Genomic DNA, 12722 nt, shown 5'->3' with positions numbered 1-12722 from the left:
TTTATAGAAATTCTAAATTCATTAATTCAGAAAATTGTATATTTCTTAACCACCATGTATAAAGTGAACTCATCCTTTACAGCCACTTTAGGAACCAAGTTGTAGAAGTTTTACAGTTTGCTTACAAAATTGACTTTCACCATAAATTAGACAGCAGAAGATTAGACTGTACATATGATATGTTCTTCCTAATTTGACCATTAAACTTAAACCTCTCTATAAAAGCTAAACTATGCACCGCATATCTTTGGGATCGCCAGTAGCATTTCATAAATCTGGATTCCCTCGCTTGACGAAGTTTATACAAAATGCAGGAGAATCACAATATATCAGAGCAGTGGATACATGGGTGGTTCAGAAGCCGTGCCACGAGGCTGCCTGGCTCTGGAATGAGAGCGGACGTCGAGCTGCTCCAGAAATGTAATGTCAGCGACTCGCTCAAAATCTTACTGAACAACGCATCTTGTTCAGCCTTTTCATCCTCTGTTGCCGGTGTGGTGAAGTAACTGTTCACAGTTCAAACAAAATAAGGCACAAATTCTAAAAATAAGATCTTAGCCATTCAACTAACATGAAACTATTTAAATAAGAATTAGTACAAATAATTAAATAATCGGTCTCCCCTCTTGACCAATTCTAGTAAAATTTATTGATTGTAGGAATGGTACATGATAATCTGAATAGCAAAAATTAAATGATATGGCTATTGCTACAAAAATTACTTACCATCATCAACGACATTTGGAAATGGAAACGTGGAAATGGAAAACAGTAAAACTATATTTTTTCAATAATGGATTATCAATTTAAAAAAGTTCCGGGAAATAGAAACAAAATACCAAAACATAGGACTCATCAAGTTTTCGTGCAATATAGATATTTATAATCAGCCCTTGTGCAATCCAGTTTATCTAAATATACTGGCAAACAAGACTTGTCAAGCAATTTTTTTCATCTCTTCTAAAGGGGGATACAAGCCAAAATGCCAAGTTCATGGTGGTTTTTTAAAAGCCATGAGCTTGGTCTTAATTGATCTTTTGTGCCAAGTTCAGGGGTTAAAATGAATCTTTGTTGTCATAAAATGTATCAAAAAACTACTAGGTTTGTTGTATGCACAAGATTTCAAAATAATTCTACGAGAATACTCTTCATATATCACATGCTCATGTTAGCAGTATCTTGTACAAAGCTCCAACTAATTGTTGCGAATAAGTGCAGCAAATGCAATTTTCCATTTAATCAAAATTCACAACAGTCTCATATAACCATACACACAATTATGGCTGCATAAATTGAGACCTAGCTAAACTGTCCTTTTTTATTTCTTCCGAGTATGGAAACATGAAAACAGAATGGCGAAGACAACGCCCAAACAACATATCAACTGATAGCTGTGGCAAGCTCCAAATAGAGGAAACAGGAAAAGAAAGAAAAAAAAAATCTAAATCGAGAATTTGACTGCCAAGAAGCACAACAAAGCTAGTTTTCATACCCCGCCTTGTGCAAGCAAAGAAAGGTAGCACAAGTGCAATTCTCTAATTCAATTCTATCAAATATTCCGCATTTACCACGGTAAATATTGTAAGGACTTGAGAAATGCACCCAAAATTTGATCACGAGCTTTACAAGAAGATGAAACATTAGATGGGCATCCCTTTCATACATGTAAGAACAGCTAGTGGAATTGCCCCATTTTTTTCAAACTTTTCCAATAAACAATATTTTGAAAACGAGACAGGAGATCAAACTGGTTTTACTTTACAAGCCCATTTAACTCAGATTTTTATATTTTAATAATTAATAATTCTGAAACAAAAAAATTATAAAGGCCAATTTTAATTATAGTGACACGGACAAGTTTCTCAGTGCTGATATTAGTAGCATACGATCAAGCCAACTAACCAAGAACGAGATTGCGGAAAGCAAGAAAAAGAAAATTAGTGAATTCAAGTCCTAAAGCAGACTGCAGAGTCGCCAAGAAACTCAAGTTGCTGATATTATTAAGAATCAGCACAAGAGGAATGTAAAAGTGTAGCTCAAGAATTTTAAATGCCTCCACGTCACTGTTCATGTTTCTTGATGGAGGAGGAGGTTCAGCCATGGCGGTGGCGGTAATACATGGGATCATGAATAATGCAGCGGGATATTGAGAGGAGAGATTGAATTCAGAGAGAAAAGGGTCCATATTTTGGGTTAAAGATTTTAACTGTGATTGTGATTGTCATTATGATAGCAATTATTTAGGGAAATTCTTCCTTAAAGCTGCTTGAACCGCTTACCTGCCAATGCTGCCATGCCATGAAGAACCCAGTTCGCATACGTAAAGAAGGTGGTTTATTAAAACCGGACCAGTTTAACCTAATTTTTAATCGATGTTTAAATTTTTTGATTCTGATATCTAAACGGACCAGACAGCTAACTGGCCAGTCCATTCTGGTTTAAAAACGTTGCCAATAAATTATATTGACAAACAAAACAAGTTTTAGCATGTTTAGGTTCGGCTCACTCATCAAATGTACTTTAAGTTTAAACTCCTTATTTCATAAATAATTCCTGCTGAGCATAAAATTTTCATTTTCTTAGTTGAAAGAAGCAAAAAAAAGCTGAGATCAAGAGGGAAATATTTTATAAAACAGAATAATTTGAATAACTTTAATGGACAAGTTTAAGCTTGTAATTTCTTATCAGTGACATTTTCAAAAATACAAATATTTTCAAATATTAATTAGGTGAATTTTTAATCTTATAAACAAGATAATTCAAGTTAAACTCAATTTGTTAACTATACATGAACTAACCGTCAAACGTGCAGCCCTCAACATGCTAAGAAAGTCACCTAAGTTAAGCTTGGAATACCCATACCAAAGCATTTGAGATACTCTCTAACCTTAATAAGGAGTTTTTTTTTTTTTTGCTAATTAATAAGGAGTTCAAGAAAGCCATTACTGAACCAAGCTCCTAGTAGCTCACTGGTGGCTTATCTCATTTATAGCCAACACAACGATACTGAACTTATATTACAAATGCAGAGTACTCTTCAAACAATATGGAAGTGCCTTATAATGGAAGTGCAAGGAGCTCTAATTATGAAATTTGAATGTTTTTTTCTCTTGTTTTCTATTTCTACCTTGCTATGTAACAATAATAAGCACAGGCAAATAACAAGATTTGGAAGAACTATGGTCTAGCATAAATGTACAGACTGACAGCCTCTAAGAATCTTAATGAGTCTTGCATAGCTAAATGGAATTTTCCATCATGTTTATCTTTTATATGTGTGTGCCTAAGCAGGCTTTCTAGCAGCTGATCTAATCTGCAATGAGTTCTTTTGATTTACTATTTACGGTCAAGGATAATTGTACAACCCAAAGATGAGTGAAATGGACCAATATTGAGTTTTGGAAGTTCTGTTTGTGACATCAATCTTCAAAACGCAGCCTTTCTTCAGTTTTTGTCTATTAATAGTTAGGCTCCAATAGAGACAGAAGCAATGCAGATTCTATTACTTGAAGGCTACCAACATAAATTTCATAGGTACTATGCTTTTTAGGAGTATATTATTTATAAATTATAGGTCTTGACTTCTAAGGGTAAGATGACCTAGAATAGATCTCTTCTTTTCTTGTTAATTTATGCAATGTATAGTAGACTAAAACTAAATATTTCAGCCTCCAAAATCTCATTTCCCCATACTACCGAACATTAAGCCTTGATGACAAAATTGCCTCACAAATGTGAAAAAATTGCTCAATGAAATAGACAGAGTTTCCAGCCTAATGCAGCTCAAACTCCACAGTCCATTTAGCTAAAAGAATACTATTTGCCAAAAGGTGAGTGAAATATAGCATTTTCTGAACTTTTAAACACAACTTTTTTCATCTCCTTCCCGAAGTATAGGTAATACTCTGTTTGAAGCAGAGTGGGAAACAGGTCAGTGCATAAGAAATTATGTTGCATGTTTTTGTTTATTGGAACAGCCAACAAAAAGATCAACCAACTATGATTTTATTTTGGAATATGTTATACTATGGGAATGAAGCTGCAAGGATATGGCATCATTTTAGTACTATGGATGAGCGATTCTTAAGTTTTTCTGTCAGTTCCTTTTACAATTCAAGTTGAAAGAATTAGTTTTCAAATACAACTCATCATTAAACAAATATAGCTTGAAGCCTAAAGTTTCTGGTCATATTCCCCCGACTACTAAACATATTATTTGTCAAACAAACAAAACTATGGCACAGATATTAAAAAAGAAACAGAAGAAAAAATGCTAATTCTTAGTTCCTGGAAATGCCCACTCACCATATAGTGACATGCAAACCAGCAAGATTCTGCAAAAAAATTATTTTAACAAAAGCTTTAAACAATACCTTGTAATATCCTGTGAACTAATTGGGAAGAATTTGTAAGAAGGTTGCAAATTCAATTCAAGCTGCCTCAAGGATTTATCCTTTTTACTCAAGAATTTGTGTGCAACTCTTGTCAAAAGTTCAGCTCCGTTCCATCTCAAACGGGTATCATCATATGTCATATAGAACTCCTTCAAGCATTCCATTAAGAATGGACTGCGCAGAGAAGAAAACCACAAATTCAGAAGTAGGTTATATGCAGAGAAACTTAACTATGCTCAAGCATTTTACCCACCTTTCTTAAAATCTAATCAAGAAAAAAAAGTCAATAAATAAAAAATAGAAAAAAAAACGTCAATAAAAATGCAGTAAAAACAATTTCGTCCAAACAAATACTTTATAGTTTTTGCAACCATCTTGCCAAACTCCAACCCTTTGTCCCACCTTTCCTCCTGGATTTCAATCATATTTTTAAAAAAAAAAAAAAAAAACTGTAAAAAAGTTGATAGTTGCCCTGAATAAGAAATTTGGTAATGTGTTATAGTGAAGCACCGATACGTGGGAGGTTGCTCAGAAATTAAATAGCAGGCTGAAGCATCAAACTCAGAACAGAAAGTAAGTGATATTATACCAACGCTGTTGCTTTATGTGGTAACAGACGCAAGAATTACAGAAAGAATGGACAGTCTACCAAATTGCTATAACATTCTTGTTATACAACCACAAGGAAGAGTTGCAATATATCTCTTCAAGTTAATAACGGGAATCGAAACAGCGAAAAGAACAAAAGTCCCTCATTCAGTTAATTTGAGAAGGGGCAGTGGGAGTGAGAAGGTAAGAGAGGAGAAAGAGAGGACAGAATGCTAGGTCATTCAACCTCTGCAATTAGCACCATTATGTATTTAATGGCCGTCACTCAATATTTTGCTTCTAGTTTAAAAATTCTCTACAACTGAAGAAAGCAACAATCACGAGTACCTATTCTTTTTAAATGCCATCACAGCCCCATTCAAAGAACCTCCAGCAGTCTGGCCCTCCAGACCAACAGCATTATTAAGTGAAGATAATGGATTCAGAACTATTATGTCAGAATCAAGATAAATGCCACCATATCTGCGTAATCAGACAAGTAAATCCAAAAGTTAGTTTACAACAGCAAATGTATCAAAGCTAATCATTAAGAGTTTGTTGCGCACATCTGACGATTAAATTTAAAAAAAGGGTGAATTGGCATAAACAAAGGCCCCAACAGAATCTTTTAGCAATTTTTAATAATAGTCAAGGTTCGTTTAATACACAAACACTGCTCAGCAACAATTGGACAAGTATGGAATATTGGGGTGAGCCAAGAAGTTTGGTAGAGAACAAGGGGTGCTTCTAGTTTTGCCAAGAAATAATTTAGCTTATTTATTTAGTATATCTCTAGACTCTAGAGTCAATTTGCTTGTACATAATGATAGTTCTTTCTTTGATGTATAGAGGACTCCAAATGAAACCACTCATCTACATATATAAAGCACTTGAGATCCAATAAGAGAAAAATTTGAGGGTGGCAAGACTCACATAATAAAAAGGCATTATGTTTCCAACGACACAGGTACTCATACTAAAGTATCACTTTTTACTCCATATTTAATTTTTGTTTCACTCCTCTACTTGCATTGCAAATAATGGATTAAATGATGGTCCAAGAGCATCTCTATAGGTTGACATCATAAATGTAATATCTCTCATTTAATAATTGAAACGGAGGGACGAACTTGATGTCTAACAAAACTTCTTACATAGGACTTCTTGGGAAATGTTGGTAGGATAACTTCATGAAACCATATTTGGAGGATCGGAAGTATTGTAAATCTGATTCTTATCTGATGAGAAAAGTATGATGCAAATGAGCATAATCTAAGAGCTTAAGGGTGAAGCTGGAAGGTTTTGGATGTCTTTTCTTGACATGCACATTCTGTTTGTAGTTATGAAAAGTGCTCGTTGATTTGGTCTATAACATGGGATATGTTTGTAAAAGATGAGTGTTCACAAAGTAACAATAAGAAAAGGATGTTTGATTACCAAATCTTACTATCATCAATAATAAAGGAACAAGAAATGGCAAAGTTACTTCCCATGGAAAGCAACTCTTACGCTTCAACTAAGCTAGCTTCTTTCTACTTGAGAATTGGTATAGGATAAGAGCCTAAGTTTACCAACTTTTTAACTAATGACTAATTTTTTAAATTTACAGAGTAAGCTTTTCATTCACGGAAAACTGAGAGAAGTAGGTATCTTTTTTAAAACCTAGAACCCTATGTTTCCAATAACTAAACACCCTGAAACACTTCATCAAATGCTAACCTTGATCAAGACTCTAGAGATCTGTGTGTCAAGGCTCTCATATATTATCAAGGCCTGCATTTGTAACTATGATGGTCAAGGGGTTAAAGCAATTCCATAACAGGAAAAAAGGTTAAAGTTTAGTGATAATACTAATCTGCTTTCAACTTTCTGGATATAATTTGATATCCAAATGGCACAGAAAACTATCAAACCCTTGCCTTTTAAAGAAATAATCCAAATTAAAATTGTCCTAAACACCTTGCCTATTTCCTTGCTGAAATCACCAAATTATGAACTATCCAGGGAACATCTAACGTTCAGGCTAAATGATGTATCATTTAAGAAATCTCAGAAGAAGGACAAAAAAATACTTGAAGGGTAAAATATAAGGACATACTAGCCTCATTTCTGAGAGAAGAAACTTTAAGCTTTTATAACCATTGTTATTTTCATACCAGGCCTGGACCAAGTTTCTACTCAAAATTTGCTAGAGTTATTAATTGAGCATATTGCATTTCTAAGGAAAAGTTCCTCATTTCATATCGTGTATGGAGATGTACTCTGGCCCAACATCTTTATGAAAGAAATAGCTAAGTAATTTCAGGCCTATAAATCCAATATAGCAGCAATTAACGATTTGTTCAATTCATATTTGGCAGTTGTTAATTACTTAGCTTCTCTCTTCGATACAATTTTTTAAGGGCTCTATAAACCAGAAAATCTATACTCACTTGTAGATAGCAGCAAGCCGAACAAGCTCGCTATAGTGTGTGGCGTAAAATTTAGTTTTTCTCCACTCTGACCAAACATCAGCAAATACACTGGCCGGTGTGTCCTTTAGCAATTCATCAAGATTGGGCATGGCAACAGCAACTTTGTAACTGCATAGAAAGAACAGCAACCAACAACAATTTAGATTACAAACAAATAATTTAGTCTAGCGCAAATCCCAATGTAAGTCCATACCCATCTTTCACAAAGCTTCCTGCAAAAAAATCCAGCTCAATTGTCTCAGACAGAACAATAACACAAGCATCTCTATGGTGAAACAGCAGACTCTCAAGCCCCCTCTGGTGCCTAACCGTATACATCCAAGGCGGTGAGTTCCACACCATGAATACCCTCAATTCACACTTCCCCTTCCTGAAAAACGAATCCACAAAATCCGAGAACGACAAATGAGGATGCAAACGAGGAAAGTAACCCCATCGTTTTCCATCCGCATATATATAATTCAACTCCTCAGGCTTCCTTTGTTTAACTTTAGCCTCCCCATCTTCTAAACCACCCACTTGTTTCAATTCTTGAGCTACATTACTCTTTGCACCCTCATTTTCATCACCATTACTTCCTCTCTTACCATATGATTCAGTACTGACTTTGTCATCAAAAATCCGTCTTTCGGCAATCTTAGCGGCATCCCCACGGGTCATCCTTAAATCCCTGGAAGGCTTCTTCGCAATAAACGGGTGCTTCTTAAACTCATTGAAGAGCCATTTCTGCATTGCTTTATCACCTCTGGTCAATCCAGTAACCCCAACAGCATCAGGGTCTTGCAAAAGAGGATTATTTAAGGGATTCAAAACCTCGAAATTAGACTTAAACATCCTATCCCTCCTCAAGAAATCAGCTTTCTTATCAAACCAATCACCCCACCCTTGTCGTAGAGGCGAAACCTTTCTACTCCCCCCGATTTTGAGCAACAATGCATCTTCAATCCCATCAACTTCACTCATTTTCCTCCTCACATCTTCATCAACAGGAATATCATCACTCCCAAACGCAGCCCTACCACTACTCTTCTCAAGATCCTCTGCAAAACCCAATGAATTATAGTCATTAGAATCCCACTCGTCAATTGATCTTTTAGTACTAAAACCTCTACGAATTGATCCAGTAATGTGATCCACATAATACCCAGAAGCAGAAACTGGATTTTTCATGAGTTGGGTTTCATCTTCTTCATCGGTTCTAAAGCCGGGAAATATGGTGTCGTTTTGATCTTGGAAAGTGTCGAGCTCGTCAATATTGTCAGCTGTTGAGCTGCTGTTGTTATTATTGGCGTCGTCGGAGTCGGAGAGGAGGGTGGTGGTTGTTGAATCGGCATTATTGTTTTGAGAGTGAGGAAGGCGGTGGCGGTGGTGGGGAGAGGAAGAAGAAGAGAGGCGAGTGTGGAGGAGAGAGACGGAGAGGAGGAGGAGGAGAGCTGAAATGAGTGCGCAGAGATGTACTCCGTAACGTGGACGCCGACGGGACCGGAAAGAACGTAGCATTGATACTGATGCTTGCTGCCAGGATATGCCTCTTGTGTTTTTTTTGTTAGTGTGATGCTGCCTCACTTCACAACAAACAGACACACAGGCATTTTAGGGTAATTGATCGTAAAGATCACTGAATTTATGAATTTTTCATTTCAGTTATTAAATTTTATTTTATTTTAATCACTATATTTTTATTTTTTTTATTTTAATATTTTCCAGTTAAAAAATACTTAGGTGGGAGCCGGAATTATACCAACAGTATACCAAAAGTGTACACATCAAAATATACTGAAATTTTATTATTACATCAACATTACACCACATCGCATACTAAATATTAACCTAACAATATATTAAAATTATACCGATAATATACAAATTCTCTAGTTCATTACCAACTATAGTGAAAAATACATATAAAAAAAATATACATGTTATCAACTAGAAAATATATATAAAAATTTATAATCGATATACTGAAAATATACTGAAATTATAACAATAATAAACCAAATATTATTTTTAAATTATCTGATTTATAGTTTTAATATTCTAAAAGTATACCATAATTATACCGACATTATGCAAATCGTACTATTGTAGTTAATTTTCATTTTTTGGTACTTTTGCAATTAATTTTAAATCAGTCGTATTTTTGTAAATAAAAAAAGTTTATAAATACTTTTGTAAATATTTTTAAAATTTTAGATAATTTTGTCATCGTCCCTTTATTTTAACTGAGTGTCTTAGAGCATCCCAATGGCCTCTCTAAAATAGTGAAACTCTTTTAAATAAAGAGTTTATTAAAAATTAAAAGTCCAATGGAATCTCTATTATGTAAATTAAAAATAGAGAGTTGATTTGGCTCTCCACATATGGAGAGTCAAACCAACTCTTTATTTCACACATCATCAGTAATATTTCAGTTATTCATATATTTTTAATCTTTTTTTTTACTTTTCCAACAAACAGTTTCACGATCTCTGTTCTTCATTTATAAGAAACAAATAAACAGACCCTACATTCCTAAAACAAGAAAATATGAATTCTCAATTTGACGATGAAGAAAATTCTCGTATTGATTTATCGATAAATTCTCAATTCCCAACTCAGTTTTCAATTTCTGATGACATATCTCCTCCCACGGAATCCAATTCCAAAAAATCTCGTGGTGGAAATTTTATGATAGAAGAAGATCTTCTCATTGTATCATCATGGCTGAATATGAGTTTAGATGCTGTGCACGGTAATGAACAGAAACACAGAATATATTGGGCACGCTTATGGGAATATTTTCATAAATATAAAAAATTTCATCAGAACGGACACAGGTTTCTCTGATGAGTCGATGGTCAACAATTCAATTAGCTACCAATAAATTTTGTGGTTGTTATGCTCAAATTGAATCAAGACATCAAAGTGGTGTAAATGAGCAAGACAAGGTATTTCTCATAACTCTGATTCATATTCCTGTTTTTCTTGTTCTATAATTTTAAAATTGTGTTTTATTTTATGTAATTCTGATTGCTAAGGCAAAACTTTTGTACCATGAATTGAACAAAAATAAATTCCAATTTGAGCATTGTTGGAGTTTATTAAGACTTCAACCAAAATGGATGTAAGATTGTCAAAAGAAAAAATCAACAAAGAAAAAATACGTAATCTTGTTATTAATCTCAGTCCTAATTCAGAAACTCAAGTGAATTTTGGAGATGATAATGTTAGCTTTGTGGACCTAAAGAGACCACCGGGAAGGAAAGCTGAAAAAGATAAAAAGAAAAGAAAAGGCAAAGATATGGAAATCGACTTTGCAAGTTCATATGTGAGCTTAATACAAGAAATGAGGGAGGAAAAAAAACAATTGAATGAAAAAAAATGGAAATGTTCGAAAAAATTTATGTTCAAGGGCAAGAAAGACTTGCTTATGAGCAAGAAAAACTTAGATTAGAGCAAACAAAGGAGGATGAAAGAATAACGGCTATAGATACAGCTGGGATGCCTGAAATGCTTGCAAAATTTTATATCCAGTGCCAAAAGGAAATTATTGACAGAAGATCTAAAAGCTACTAAATTATGTTTGTAGTAGTTGAAAGGTTATGGCAATGGTGTGTTTTGTTGATATAGATTGGAGAAATTGTTAAAGGTTGCTTTTGTTTTTTTAATTACTGCACAATTTAGTTGAATATTTTTGAATGAAATTATTGGTTTCCTTATTATCTCGACTGCAATAGTCCAAATGCTCGTTCAACGTCTTTTCTTGTTGACTCATGAGCTGCAGCAAATGGTCTATGTTTATGACTTTTGTGGAGATGGAATTGTTTTCACAAATGTTGACCATGAAGGATAAATACCATCAGCAAGGTAATATCCCATTGAATAATGATGACCATTAATTGAATAGTTGGCTGGTGGAGATCGTCCTTCAGCAAGTTCTGAAAATACAAAAGATCGATTTAAAACATTTATATCGTTATGTGATCCCGGTAGTCCAAAAAATGCATGCCATATCCAAAGATCATGTGATGCTATAGCTTCAAGAATTATAGTCGGTTCACGAACATGACCAACATACATCCCTTTCCAAGGGACTGGACAGTTTTTCCAGTTCCAGTGCATACAATCAATACTTCCTAACATTCCAGGAAACCCACGACTTTCATTATCTTTTAACAATCTATCTGTGTCATTTTTATTCGGGGGCCTCATGTATTTTTCTGGAAAAAAATTGAAACTATTACTTTAACAAATTTTTTAAGACTTTCAATAGCAGTACTTTCACCAATTCTTACATATTCATCGACATAATCTGATGTAACTCCATAAGCAAGCATACATAATGCAGCTGTGATTTTTTTGGAGAGAAGACAAACCTAAATGTCCAGCAGCATCCCTTTTCTGAACAAAATATGGATCATGAGCTTCTATAGCAGATTGAATTCTGAGAAAAAGAGATCGATTCATTCGGAATCTCCTTCGAAATAAAGTTGGAGAATATATAGGATTTTCTCCAAAGTAATCGTGAAAAAGTTTATGGTGTCCATGAACTCTATTACGCCATATGAAAGTACGACCAAAAACTTAACCACGATGTAGTGATGTTTTTCTTTTTTTGTTGAGTAGTTCTCCAATGGCAGATATTGTTATTTCTAAATCGTCATCTGAATCAGAATCATCAAGAATAAAATTGATCAAATTGGTAGAGAGCATTTTCTGTACAAACAAATAAATTGGGAAAATGCCAAAGAAAGTTTGAGTTTGCAATAATATGGTTTATCTCATCTATATTAATTAGTAATCTTATCACAAGTTTATTTTTTGTTAGATTTAAATTTGATTAAAAAAATTTCCAGATTTTCAATATGAAAAACGTACTCTATAAATGGAGGGAAGAAAGAGAGGGAAACCGAAATAGAAAAAAAAAGAGGCAAATAAATTACTGCTATTTGAAGATTAAATTTGAAGAGTCCATTGGAAAAGAATTTAAATTATCATTATATATAATAAGGATGCTCTCTATTTTAATAAAGATGCTCTCTATTTTAAAAATAACCATTGGGGATGCTCTTATTACGTATTGTGTTTATCATGTTATGATAGAATTATTTTTAAGTGTTAAATATATTAGAGACAGATTTTAGTATATAAGTGATCTAAATGACCGTTTACAATCGATAGGGCGTACGAATAAAGGCATTATATTATTCGAAAAGATCGTCAGCTCTGTTTATCCTCCCTATTAGTAAACAGTTACTAATAATTGGAAGTAGTGTCCTTTGAG

The 12722-nt window shown here is 34.0% G+C and overlaps 2 protein-coding genes across 2 annotated transcripts; both read right to left on the bottom strand.

Annotated features, from left to right (window-relative positions):
- On the bottom strand, positions 1 to 9045 carry LOC126682166 (uncharacterized protein At4g19900). The gene is made up of 5 exons (XM_050377756.2): positions 7650 to 9045; positions 7415 to 7564; positions 5331 to 5465; positions 4374 to 4568; positions 1 to 506 (listed from the first exon to the last, which is right to left on the bottom strand). The coding sequence occupies exons 1-5, from the start codon at positions 8954 to 8956 to the stop codon at positions 320 to 322; spliced, it is 1974 nt and encodes a 657-aa protein (XP_050233713.1). The 5' UTR covers positions 8957 to 9045; the 3' UTR covers positions 1 to 319.
- Positions 9046 to 11236: 2191 nt separating this feature from the next.
- On the bottom strand, positions 11237 to 11905 carry LOC126681594 (uncharacterized). Its single transcript, XM_050377142.1, has 2 exons — positions 11815 to 11905; positions 11237 to 11658 (listed from the first exon to the last, which is right to left on the bottom strand). Exons 1-2 carry the CDS (start codon positions 11903 to 11905, stop codon positions 11237 to 11239), a joined length of 513 nt encoding a protein of 170 aa, XP_050233099.1.
- Positions 11906 to 12722: the final 817 nt, after the last annotated feature.

This window comes from Mercurialis annua, linkage group LG5 (genome assembly GCF_937616625.2).
Source record: "Mercurialis annua linkage group LG5, ddMerAnnu1.2, whole genome shotgun sequence".
Classification (NCBI taxonomy): domain Eukaryota; kingdom Viridiplantae; phylum Streptophyta; class Magnoliopsida; order Malpighiales; family Euphorbiaceae; genus Mercurialis; species Mercurialis annua.
The sequence above is the reverse complement of the archived record's forward strand: the minus strand, read 5'-3'. Positions and strand labels throughout refer to the sequence as shown.